Source organism: Annulohypoxylon maeteangense (assembly GCF_022496945.1).
Source record: "Annulohypoxylon maeteangense strain CBS 123835 unplaced genomic scaffold GGS22scaffold_3, whole genome shotgun sequence".
Taxonomy (NCBI): Eukaryota; Fungi; Ascomycota; class Sordariomycetes; order Xylariales; family Hypoxylaceae; genus Annulohypoxylon; species Annulohypoxylon maeteangense.
This window is the reverse complement of record NW_025953250.1, coordinates 90,276-103,463: the sequence shown is the minus strand read 5'-3', so window position 1 is coordinate 103,463 and position 13,188 is coordinate 90,276. Positions and strand designations below refer to the sequence as shown.

The following is a 13,188-nucleotide window of genomic DNA, read 5'->3' as shown; positions in this document are numbered from 1 at the left end:
ATTCCATCCGTCGTAATATTAAGTTTGGGGAATCAATCAAGCCCGAAAAACGCCAAATTGTATGGGTCGAAGTGTCTCGTCAGCATTCCCGTCTGGATGCATGCCAATCTCTTCTATCTCATCCACTTCAGTTCGCCATGAGGTCCCCGTTAGCTTACCGACCTCATCCCATAATTCTTGCCAGCTTGCAGCGTTGTGAAGGAACCTCTTTGTCCTCTTAGATCCTTCTCTATCGCCCGGTGTCGTAGTCCCAGCTTGACGTCCGAATATCATGACGTCTGGGTCGTTGGGGTCGAGAAACCGCACCATCCGCTGAGCTGCCCGTATTTGGTTCTCCCGAGTGAAGAGATGGAAGAAGCTAGTTGCGTGGATAATGCTCATCCTCCCGTCAAATAACTCGAGACTTTTATCGCCATCATCACTCTCGCTACCCTGGTTGACCATATCACCCACTACAAAAGTAGATTTAAGCTTGTCACGATCCTTAAAGAGGTCGTACCCGGCTTCAAGAAATCGGGGGTCCAAATCTGTACCAAAAAGTCTTGAAGAATCGGCACCATCAAATACGAGCTGTCGCAACATCTGGCCTACACAACAGCCTACATCAAGAAAGTTGGCCTTAGACTTAGGTGCGAGCAGTTGATTTAACGCCATTTGGTACCGGGGATCCAGGGTGAACTTGAGCGAGAGGAAGCGAAAGTGACCGATGCAGATATAAGGGTATATATCCCATAAGCGATCTCTCTAATATGCCATGTCAACAACATCTAACCTAAGCCAGGAGAGAAGGAGCGGGGACTTATACGTACTATCTCATGAATATGATCGTCTATATCCTTAGCGCGGATGCCGCTGTATTTTTCGAGAAAGCTTCTAATCGGTTCAATATCCGGAGGAAGTTCTTCGATGTAGACTTTCCCTTTCAAGATAAAGTCGAGGGATCTATCAGGATGGTGTTTGCTATGCATTCGATTGTTATCGGCTGTCGTCGCGCAACGACTGTATCGTCGAAGGCGCACAAACAGCTTCTGCATGCTATAGCGACAAGACGAAGAAATATTGCAGACAATTCCCACTCTCCTTGATAGCGATAGCGTCAGATTTAGAAATATTCTGATTCCGTACCTGTCGGTATCGCTCTTGTAGTCGAGAAATAGTAAGCCGGTGCTAAACTTTCGGGGCATTCGCATTCTCTTGCTGTTGATAGGAAACGCGCGAGCTACGAGGTTGACACTCTTCCTCGCAGTTACATCCCTCGTTGGTAATTTGAACGAAGAGCGAGGAGCGTTCAGGTCTTGGACACTCCACAAGTATGCGCCTGGAGGATGGCACACACGGAAGCTAAGATGGTGTGCAGAAGGATGAGAGAACCAATCAAGGCATTGGCATGTACAGATATGGAAAATGGCGTTTCTCGTACAACCTTCAAAATAAGCCGAGCCAGCCTATGAGGAGGCAAGATCGTGATATCGAAACGCTAGGACCTTTCGTGTCTCGCCCGAAGTCTTATTTCCTACACCGTTCTTTTATTGACTTTCTCGAACATAACAAAACGAAAGAACGAAAAAACGAAAAAACGACAGATACGACGTCGAAATCTATGTTCTGACGTCGAATAAAGGAGATACTTAGGACCTAGGTACGTGATAAAGCCCAGAGCTCACTAGCGTGTCGTACTTGTACGACTAGAAACTTGACTAATAAATACCCTCACGATGGAGCCACTAACGGGAACTTATGTTTAAATGGGACCGGTGGCCGGGAAATGGGATCGAAGAATAATTAAGGATTAAAAGGAAAGCAGGGAGAAGAGGAGAAGGAGAAAAAAAAGAAAGGATACCACATTCTTCTAGTTGACATGGTTACATTCGGTTGCAAGTCAGTACCTAGTAATCGGATTGCGCAAGTGATTTATAATGGAGGAATCCATTCACATCTTCAATCGTCTTGAATCGTCTTTAAAGAACGCAGAATAATAGGAATAGGTACCTACAGAATACAGAGCATGTATGCCGTAAGATCTTCCCGTCCAAAAATAAAAATATGATAATGTCGACCCCTGAACCTAGTATGCAAATCAGACGGGCGGGGGGGACAGGGTCTTCTAATAAATCCCGAAGAAACGAAACAACGACGGAAACATCGTGAGATTGCGAAACATAGACCACTTATGTAATTATGAATTTGTACTATTACTGTTCATCTTATTTCGAAATAAAATATTATTTGCCAGTCTGCCGGTATCTTTATTACCTTGACCAGCGTCTATAGGTACCTAGTTAGGCGTGGTATAGGCATCGAATGCAACAACATTCATACCTAGGCATCCTTCTACGGCTTAACCCCTCCCCTGAATATACCTAGTAGCTGTAAGGGTAGGTACCTAGCCAAGATCCTCTCCACTTGACACTTTAAAGATTCAGCTCGGAATGGTAACCGAAAACTAAGACGTTATAATAGACAGCACTCCGAATTCCGGTAAGACGGTTCTACATTATATCAGTTAACTTAAGAATCCACCACTCATAGGACAGCCAGAGATTTAATAAAAGCCCAGATCTTAGGCAGAGTGTTGACTATTTCACAAAACTTCAGTACATAAACTTCAAAATAGTTAGTACTATAGGTACCTAGGTAGGTAACACCTATCTGAATGAGATCTAATGAGTACCTACCTATACAGGCATTTACAATTTATTACAGCAAACCCCATCATTCATTCAACAGCTCTCCATCGCTGCTCCAATTGCCCAACTAACATCATCGTACCGCCGTTAACCGCGCTAGAGCTCACCGCCACAGCCTGCTGACCGTACATAGCGCCCTGTAAGAGATTCATGTTTGAGTATCCGTACCCAACCCCTGCCGCACCGTACGTATGCGACGATCCCATTGTGATCTCCTGAAGCATGCCGGCAGAATTGTAAAATGAACTCGTCGTGTTAAGGAACGACTGCTGATTCAACGCCATCTTCGCTCGAAGCAACATCATTCGCATCTGTGGCACCGTTTCTGCCCATACAAGCCGCCGCTGTACAGAATAAACAAGCAGCGGTCCTGCATCCGGTGGTGATGTCTCGCCACACTCCTTGTACAGATTGCGCATACGCGGGCTGTACATCTCGCACATCGCTGTCGTCTCTAACGGTGTGTTGTTCAAGTCCATTTTCGCTGCCAACGGCGTATGTCGTGCGAAATCATGATAGCATTCGGAACAAATCGTACAGTCTATCCACCCGTACCAACGCTTCTGCTTCCCATCCTCGTCGCGAGGACATGCCGGCATGGAAGCATACACCGAAGCAAATTCGCTAAAAGATCGTGGGTTAAGCGTATAGTACATTTCTAGAAGGTGTTGCATAAATTGTCTAAATCGAGGGTGTGCGACGCTGAAGCAGCAACGCCATTTACTTCTGGGTGGCTGGGCGTCACGCTTCCGCACAAAGAACTGGGATACATTGAGCATCTCCGCGATTCCCACGTAACAGCGAGCACAGATACCGAAATTTACCGGGTCGGAAGGAAACGAGTACCAGACACCGTCTTCGATGCCGTCGTCCTCGCAGAACTTTTCGTCGGCGACCTTGCGCGCGGCCGTCCAGAACGAGTCGTAGTTCTTAGTCTCGTGCGCGTGCGACATAGCGATTCTAATACTGAATATTCCCATACCACATAGAACGTACTTGCTCGTCTTATTTGTGTAGTTTCCTGCTACTTCCCACCGCCCTTCTTCGCCGGTGTGGATTACTTGGTCGCAGTAACACCCCGCGCAGAGAACAAGTCCGTCGGGCCCGGTCTTAGGGACGAACCACTTCTTTCCGTAGGTCAATGCCTTGCCGCGCCCCGGGCAAGCCTCTATAGACATTCGAGCTTTCGTTTCGTTCACGAAGCCATCCCAGTCGTTGACTTTGCCCTTGGTCTCGTACTCCTTCTCGATGAACGGGACGGCGACATCGCAGGCCCAGGTATCGCTTTCCGGCTGCGGCGGTGCAGGCTCGAAGTGGACGGAGAACCGGTTCGTCAGGATATGGTCTTCGTAGCATGCCTGGCATGCCACAAAACCCGGGATTGCATCTGATTTTGCCTTGTACCATTTGATGCCGACCTTTCCCTTAACACCTTCTATCCCTTTGCAATCGGGTATCTGTGGCCGCGTACGCATCCAAACTAGCGCTGATTCAAGGGAGCTCTGTGTAATTGCTTCTTTAAAAAGACAGTCTCTCATCCTAGGTTTGCTAAACCGGCACACGCGCGCCTTGCCATCGTCAAATCTCTTACTTTGGAAGGAATTCACGAACTTGGTTCCGTGTATGTGGTCGACATAACATCTCGAACAGATTAGGAACTCGGGCAAGTCCGGGTGCCAGTACCAATCAGTTATAAATGCAAGCGGGCTATCGATACAGGATGTGACCGCCGAGGGGACAAGTGGCGAGGGGGTGGCATGCGTAACCTTGGACTCGTCTTCCGTAGGTAAAACATAGATCTGGCAACCAGATAGGGACACTCGAGGGCCAGGAGAGAGTGATGCAGGAACAGCTGATAGATGATCTTGACTATACTGCAAGGCCTGGGCGTTCTGGTAAGAAATATAAGGTTGTGAGCTAGTTTCTGGTTGGTCATTGATTGCTAGAGACTGAAAACGAGCCTCTAAAGCCTTGGGTGGCGGCGATACATTTTGTGGTGAGGATGAAGAGGGGATATAAGAAACATAAGGTGATGGCTGACTAGCCGGCAGGGAACTCGATACTGGAATATAAGATTGCGACGGCGAAATTGGTGGGTTTGATGACTTTTCCGAGTGCGGACTATTAGGAATATCCTTCAAAGGTGTATATACAGGTGATGGATAGGGAGGAGTTCTTCCTGAAGAAACCCGGTGGCCAGGACTTGGTGCCGCGGATAGGCTGGCTGGCGTATATGAAGTATAATTAGTAGCCGGAGGCTGTGGAATAGGTTGGTACGGCGAGAATGAGGGCCTGTAGGGTGAACTTGAATACCCGGTATACTGAGGAGGAGGTCCTGGTGGAGGTGGGGGAATTGTTGCCAAGGTATTAGGACTTTGAGATCCTGGACTCAATGGCGAGGGCGGACCGGATATATTGAACTGAGGATATGGAGATACCGGAGTGTTCGGTAAGCTCGGTGTAATCGTCCCCGGAGGCGGTCCCGGAGGTGGAGGGGGGATAGCGAAGTTCGGAGGAAGATGTAAGCTCGGGCTAGAATTCGTACTAGGGGTCTCATATCCGGGAGGTCTCGGAGGAAGGGGCGGAGGTTGGTGGGCTGGTAGATAGGCTGAACCTCGAGGGGGGCCGAGGGGAGGAGGCGGCGGATAGTTCCAGTTTGAGTATCCTGGAGGAGACGGTGTGGGATTACCAGTCGGCCTAGGGTTCCGTGGTGGGAGCGGCGGTGGTTTGTTAGACCCGTGATAAGACATATCCGGCCTCTTTGCCTGACCTTAATGCCTTACTCCCCGTTCTGATATGGTTCGATTCAGCTGATCTAGCTAAATAAATTCCTCGAACCTTAGGATAGACGGGTCATAGCGATGTGACTACACGCGAATCTCTTACCCACAATATACTCTGATCCGCTAGCAGGTCGACAGGCTGAACAAGATCCGGCCTACTAGGTATGCGGCGAGTGAGCGTGAGGTATTGGATATTTCTATTTCTGCCTATTTTCTCGCCTTAGGATCGGTGCGGCTCGAAATAGTTTCAGCTGAACTGCACTAAATAGGAGTCCACAGCGACAGCCCCAATACTATCGGCTTGGCGCAAGTAGTCGGTCATGAAGGCTTAAAGTCGTATACGTACCACGGTGTAGGCATACGTACCTACGAAACTCGATGCAAAGCCACCCGCTAGCCCTCAGGCCTAACCCTAGCGTTTGATTACGCATCGCACGAGTCCGTATAATTGCTCATCGCCTGGTTTTGGGCGAGCCTCACGTATTTACTACAAACCAGGTTCTATTTCTGAAGGTTGGCTACGTATTTCGCGAGGCGGATGTCTACGTTGACCTTGCCTGAAGTGATTAATTTGGTAGGTTTAATAAGATACAGACCAGAGTACGCCGTGATGAATTACGCGGTACCGTTGCTGATCGGAGTAGTCAGTCGTAACGAACCTTGGAATGTAGTTCTCTTGGATATATTAACTTTCTAGCAGCTGTCTAGGTATTCCAGACATGCAATACTAGACGAAGCTTCTGTGGGCGTTCTATACTTACCTTCAAACATACCTATAGAGTACACTTTTATCAAAATGGAGTAAAACATAGGAAGGTACCTATTTATGATGAATATTATAGGTGGATATTGGTTTTCTTGTCATTCTATTTCAAGTTACTACCTAAATATGATATACATATGATAGATAGATCATTTCTCCGTCTGAGAAATACCGAATAGATTTACGAGCTGATGACCACCATCTCAAATGACAAGCCAACATCATTGGAACAATGCTTCATGCCTCAGTAAGCTGTTGGCCTATGACGGAAAGGTATAAACGGTCGCGTCACTCTCGAGCTTGGTTCATTTTCGTTGTCATTGGGTAGCGGAGATTCCAGTAAATGCATGCCTGCAAAGTGATTGCAACTCTCGAGAATATTTTTGGTGTTGTTCTCCATCTTCTCCAATGGCGCCTCTGTGCATCGAGATGCTAACCAGGTCTAGAGATCGTCACTTGATTGGCGGAAGTGGCCTTTCCACGCACGGTTAGAACGAGGGGTTGTTCCCCGGTACCATCATTACCGGACCGTCCTCAACTCTGAACTATGATGGTGCATGAACGGTTATCTCTCTGTTGCGTGATTTCAGCATAGACGTTGGTCATTCGGTAAAGTTGTTCAATATGGGTCTCGGGACGGAAGGAAAACAAGAGGGACCCTGCTACATCGGCACACGGACGACTTTGGGCATGATAAAATAACCTCGGGAAGTAGAAATTACATACATACTAGTACTATTATATACCTACCTACGTTCGTAGAACATCATGGTCATCAAGGTCATGTCGGGAGGGGTCGTTTAGCTACTCGGATTTAGCGGTGAAGATACAGTACAGTAACTACCCCTACATAGGTATGTACCTGACCTACCTGCTGTACCAGGTATGTATTATACAGAATATAATATGGATAGCACCTAGTATGTAAGGCTAAGTCGTCTTCGGAACTAGCACTGGTTGTGGTCTAGCCCTGATCCGGGCAGAATCTGGCAGTTCGGGGGATGCCTGGAATTTTCATCAATACCTACCTAGATCCACGGATGGATTTCATCCCATCCCACGGGAGATGCACGCGTGACAGGTACTTCTCAATGGTCGCCTGCTTGTGCGGAACACGCAGAGGGTGCAACAACAGAGGCCGTTATAAGTTATTACCATAGGCACCATATCTAGGTATTTCTAGGATTTCTACATAAGAGCCCAGAGGAAATTACAGTGACTGATACGCCCAGTACGCCGTAACGGTGCTTCCGATCTTCATGCATGTACTTTACGTGGTAGGCAGCGCTAGGTCTACTACATATGCCTACTAGGTAGTATAGACTCTAGAGTCATAGGAGGGAAGTATGTATATATTTCGAACATATATCTGTAAATAAGTTATTAAACCAACGACCACACCAGTTTCTACCCCTCGCAGAACGACCAGATCACATTATGATCGAGATGCATTGCGCTTGAACGACACCGGGTTTCTCCTCCCGCGCAGGGCACAGTAAAGGAAGGCATATGCGGGTGTTGGCATGCATTCGTAAATAGTGCCACTAGACTCCAAATCCTCAGTCTCCAGTCAGTCAGACATAAATCTACACATACCTACATCCCTCGTCGATAGAAAAGTTTCTATTTTTCTATACGTACTTAGTAGGTACCTAGGTATGTGAAACTGAAGAATGAGGAATGGTATGTAGTAGGTATGAGGTATGTTTAGGACCCGAACACTTTAGATACGGGGAGGGAAGAATGAAAAGGGGAGGGCTAGGAAAGGGAAGGGCGAAAAAAGAAAGGAAATAATCAGAGAACTCTAGTTCTAATATGGACTTTTTCCTTCTGCCTGATATGAGGTACTGTACCATATGCGTGATGATCACGAAGATATGTTAGGTAGCCGGCCAAGCCCAGCCAGTCGAGGCTCATGGGGGAAAGTAAGAAAGGGATTAAAAACAAATGTAAAATAAAATAAAATAAATATACACCCATTCATTAGATGTAATAAAGGGATGGCTCAATAAGGGGATGAATAAGGGGATGCATATTGTTATGTTTAAATGGGTGCTATTATGAAATCTGGGATCATCTGAACTTTTGTTGTCACTTCCCCAAGAACGGAAACCAGGTGGTACTTTGTGAATGGCTGTGGGGTCGAGTAAGACTCATGTACATATGTACGTTATTTTGGGGTAAGCACGGTTTATTTGTTTTTATCATTTTAATACTAGGTTGGTAAAGTTTGAACTCTAACTACCTATCTACAGTAGCAGCCTAGGTACATACGTAGTCTCGAGGCAGCATGCATTTAGCAGGTGTGCATGCATACCTGAGTAATACCCGAGTAATAGCATTAGTCGGTATTGGACTTCTCGGTTATTTGCAAAGTATTCACTAGAAAAGTACGTGAAGATTTGTAAGTTTGCTTCTAGTGAAGTTTTACATAATCGCCACCTCGACGGTAACTGCCCTCGGCTGAGGATTTTGCTGCGTTGGAGGTACTTAATGCGGGCACTGTGTCACAGTCGTAAAGTGCGATGCAAAGTACATGTCCTCAGGAAAGCGCGTCTGTGCTAGTCGGTACGTGCGCTGGATAGCGCGCCTCAGCGAGGTTGGATGTACCTAAAGGTGGTAAAGTTGGGGAAGGATTGTGTTGTACCTTCAACTTTCGTGAGGGATGTACAGTAGATGTACCTTGGGAAGTTGCGACTTGCTGGCACCAACTGTTTGACAGTACCAGGCTAGTGACTCCCTCTAGCGCCTAGGCCATTCCCGACGCCTCCCCTCCTTGAATATTCTGAACAGTGAACATTGCGTTTTGTCATTTACAACCAAAAACCTTCCCGCCAAAATCGTCCAAATCGCTAACTCGTCCAACCGCCAGAAGACCAAAATTCTATCAACTCCAAGGCAACCCCGCGATATGGTATCCGAGGTCTCTCACATTTTCGAAATATTCTGACCTACAATTAGAAAAGAAGAAAACATAAAGAAAACATCTTGCAAGGGAAAACGTCTCGACAATTTTAAAGAATACGCAGCCACGGGCAACGTGCTATTCCAAGTACTGGTTTCTCTACTTTTCCTCTTCTTCCTCCCTTCATTCTCCTTTGCTCGCCTCCTTAGATCCCGACCTCGACCTTCGACGTAGAATCTTAACCCTATTCTTCAAACCTTGATCATTCGGCGATATAATCCTTTCATTCGCTTGTGACATCGATCGACGACATCCTTCTTTCACGTCAGTATCCAGTCTTACGATCACAACCTCGAGTTTTCGACATACATGGTTTCTAGAACGATAGAGGAAATAATATGAGGATACCGGCACCATCCGTAGACGACGGGATGGAGTCTGGACGACCTCAGTCTAGCCAGACCACGGTCTCGGTTAACTTTGACGATGCCGATTCTCTTTCTTCCCATCCGCGTATTAAATTTGGCGTCGCAGAGTGCATCGAGACCAAAACGATCACCACTACTACCACCACTAAGCGATCCTACCCACCACTCCTCGTGAGAGAGTCTAAACCACTCTCGTCTCTCGACTCTAAGGAATATCCTCTCGCCCAGAAGCCCACGCCCCCCGAGTTGGCCAAATTCACTTTCAATGTTACCCGCTACGGTGGCATATCCTGGCCCGTCGACGATGATATAGAACATCAACAAGATGTATGTTTCTCCTTCATTCCAGCTTCTTATTTTTTTCTTCATTAACAAGACTTAGGCCTCATCCCAGTCCCAACAATCTACCAGTAATGAACCCACACAAGAGATTAAGACGGAGCCATCATTAGACGTCTCTCATCCTCAAACTAGTCGACGCGCAGCGAAATCCTATCTACAATCGTCTTCACGTAGAAGTCATAGGATAGACTCTCGAGCCTCTTCGCCCGTTGTTGGTGGATCTATTAAGAAGAGTTCGCAGAAGCAGTCGACACGATCCTTCACCCCAAGTCTCGCGCCTGCCGTATCAGACAAACTTCGTCGCGCCTTAACCAACGGCTCTCGCAGGGATGCTGTTAAGAATAACACGAATAGGTCTACGAGTGATTTCCCGGTTACTCCAGACGCATCTGAGCTGATCCCCGTTAACACGAACCGATCATTTCAGCTACGCAATTCGAACCTCGACTCGTTCGAGACCCCGGAATCGAACAACACCAGTCAATCACAGTCCTTCTTTGATATCTCAAGTCCGTCCGGCAGTGATTCGCATACCGTTTTCAGCAGTAACGTGGCTACTCCCCCCATTACCGATGCGGACGCAGATGCTGAACCATTCGCCGACGTTGATGCCGACGAGTCCCTCCAACAATCTATTCGTGCTTTACATCACCCACGGCCCATTAATACTCTTGCCGCTCAGGATGCAAGCTTACCTAGTCCGCGCTTGTCCCCGACATTGCAGGCTTCTAGATTCCACGAACACGAACAGGACGATGGGGACAACGCTGTGGACGAGGAAGTATCCCTCATCTTCCAAGATGATAGCCAGAACACGATGGATTACGAATCCGGCCCATCTTCTGCTGCTACCGATCCTCCATCTATGGTTGTCAGACGTTTCGAAGACGCTTCTCAATACTCTCAGCCGACGATATTAGACACACGCTCGATGTTGGAGACCTTTGACGCCATGCCTGCCGAGATGAAATCGTTCATGATGTATCAGTTCCTGCGAAGATGTTCCAGAAAAACGCTACACGTTGTTGCCGACGTAGTCAACCCGGCGTTGAAATGCGACATCTTGAAAGAGTTGCCTCTCGAGTTAACCCTACATATCCTTTCCTACCTAGATCTCCGTGATCTCTGCCGCGCGGCTCAAGTCTCGAAACATTGGCGGGGCATTATCGACAGCAACGAGACCGGTTGGAAGGAACTCTTCGATCGTGATGGTTTCACCATAGCACCTGGTGAGCTTGACAGAGCTATTAAAGAAGGATGGGGTTGGCAAGACCCGGTAGGGCCCGAAGGTTGCGAGCGTGACTATAGTACTCAGGCTCGACTTACGTCTACTGAATCGGAACTAATTCGATCCTCAAAACCCGACCCCCCTCCGCAAAAGTTGCGGACTTCAAAGCGTAAGAGAGCCTTGAATAGCTTTGGCTCTGAACGATCGAAACGACGAGCGAGCGCCCAGGAGATGGCGAAGGATGAGAAGACGTATACCGGCGAACGAGTCCACAAGTCCGAGGGACCTATGTCTGCTGCCAACGCCGCCGTCTTAGCCGTTCCCGACCCGCATATAGGCCTTCCGAGCCTCAGGAAGCTTCACCTGTTTAAGTCTCTCTATCGCCGTCATTACATGATTCGCAAGAGCTGGACGAGTGGCAAGGTCGAGCCTAGCCACGTCGCGTTCGCAGCTCACCCTCGCCACGTCATTACGTGCTTGCAGTTCGACGAGGATAAGATTATTACCGGGAGCGACGATATGCTTATACACGTCTACGACACCAATACCGGTAAGCTCCGTCGCCGCCTAGAAGGCCACGAAGGTGGCGTCTGGGCTCTGCAGTATGAGGGAAACGTTTTGGTATCTGGCTCGACGGATCGCTCTGTTCGTGTATGGGACATCGAGAAGGGTCTTTGCACCCAAGTATTTTATGGTCACACTAGTACTGTAAGATGCCTACAGATTCTCATGCCGACGGACACTGGGAAAGTGGAAAATGGGCAGTCCGTCATGATGCCGCCTAAACCTCTTATTATCACGGGGTCTCGCGATAGCCAGCTAAGGGTTTGGCGTCTTCCCGAATCTGGATCAAGGAGATACATACAGACCGGACCACCGGCTAACGACGCCGACTGTCCTTATTTCATCCGCACGCTTCAAGGCCACAACCACTCAGTTCGTGCTATTGCCGCTCACGCCGATACGCTCGTCAGTGGAAGTTATGATAACACCGTTCGCGTATGGCGTATTAGCACGGGAGAGACAGTCCACGTTCTGCAAGGACATTCGCAGAAAGTGTACAGCGTTGTGCTTGACGTCGCTCGCAATCGATGCATATCTGGTAGTATGGATAGCTTCGTGAAGATTTGGGATCTCGAAACGGGATCTTGCATACATACTCTCGAAGGACACTCGCTACTTGTCGGACTACTTGATCTTCGTGACGAACGCCTCGTCTCGGCGGCGGCGGACAGCACCCTTCGTATCTGGGACCCCGAGAGCGGGCGTTGCCAGTCGACGCTGACAGCTCATACTGGTGCGATTACTTGTTTCCAACATGACGGGCGAAAGGTTATTAGTGGTAGCGACCGAACCCTCAAGATGTGGGACATCCGCACAGGCGAATGCATCCAAGACCTTCTCACCGACCTTAGTGGGGTCTGGCAGGTCAGGTTTGATGAACGCCGATGTGTCGCGGCTGTCCAGCGAGACAACTTGACATATGTCGAGGTAGGTAGATCCCTTGTACTGACAACCTTGCTTATAATGGATCGAATACTGACCTGACGGTAGATTCTTGACTTCGGCGCGGTTCGTGATGGTAAATCTCCCGAGGAACTTGGCAAGCGTATTCTACTGAATGCACCCGAGGTTCAGCGAATCATTGACGAAGATAATTAATCGATCTGAGTTGGCGCAACCCGATTCTGACGGCTCGCTTTATATCCACATCTGAACCGCGAATACGTTGAAAGGGGGTTTCCCTTGCAAGTTGAGGTTGTTACTCATTTACTTATCGCTATATCATGAGCATGCGATAATATGCCACTACAAGATGAATCTTGAGGCGATACGTGAGACTGTCTTCTTATATTTTGTCTCCGTGTCGGGCCGGCTTTTGATGCCTACCTAGTCTCTCACATCGTGTGTCTACGAGGGCCACATCTATCCGCGAGAGTGTTGCTAGTGTAGCAACGTTTTTCCTTTTCTTCACTTTTGGCCAACGATAGCTGCAGCTATCAAGACGAAGTCGACAACATTCAACCGTTCATCAACAATATGTTGTGGCTG

At 48.1% G+C, this 13,188-nt stretch overlaps 3 protein-coding genes across 3 annotated transcripts; 1 reads left to right on the top strand and 2 right to left on the bottom strand.

Moving 5' to 3' along the window:
* Positions 1–36: 36 nt before the first annotated feature.
* On the bottom strand, positions 37–1,034 carry GGS22DRAFT_185091 (uncharacterized protein; the record flags this gene model as incomplete). Its single annotated transcript, XM_047964269.1, has 2 exons — positions 37–744; positions 810–1,034. The coding sequence occupies 2 exons, from the start codon at positions 1,032–1,034 to the stop codon at positions 37–39; spliced, it is 933 nt and encodes a 310-aa protein (XP_047821547.1).
* Positions 1,035–2,562: 1,528 nt separating this feature from the next.
* Positions 2,563–5,814, bottom strand: GGS22DRAFT_154092 (uncharacterized protein). The gene has a single exon (XM_047959973.1). The coding sequence runs from the start codon at positions 5,435–5,437 to the stop codon at positions 2,717–2,719; it is 2,721 nt and encodes a 906-aa protein (XP_047821546.1). The 5' UTR covers positions 5,438–5,814; the 3' UTR covers positions 2,563–2,716.
* A 3,560-nt stretch (positions 5,815–9,374) lies between these two features.
* Positions 9,375–13,019, top strand: GGS22DRAFT_88290 (WD40 repeat-like protein). Its single transcript, XM_047968329.1, has 3 exons — positions 9,375–9,893; positions 9,949–12,627; positions 12,691–13,019. Exons 1-3 carry the CDS (start codon positions 9,537–9,539, stop codon positions 12,796–12,798), a joined length of 3,144 nt encoding a protein of 1,047 aa, XP_047821545.1. The 5' UTR covers positions 9,375–9,536; the 3' UTR covers positions 12,799–13,019.
* Positions 13,020–13,188: the final 169 nt, after the last annotated feature.

Bases quoted from the DNA above. Each gene is read 5' to 3' on its own strand.
- GGS22DRAFT_88290 (XM_047968329.1), top strand. From the start codon at position 9,537: ATGAGGATACCGGCACCATCCGTAGACGACGGGATGGAGTCTGGACGA. The intron at 9,894-9,948 runs GTATGTTTCTCC...AACAAGACTTAG, and splicing joins ATATAGAACATCAACAAGAT to GCCTCATCCCAGTCCCAACA. The intron at 12,628-12,690 runs GTAGGTAGATCC...ACCTGACGGTAG, and splicing joins ACAACTTGACATATGTCGAG to ATTCTTGACTTCGGCGCGGT.
- GGS22DRAFT_154092 (XM_047959973.1), bottom strand. From the start codon at position 5,437: ATGTCTTATCACGGGTCTAACAAACCACCGCCGCTCCCACCACGGAAC.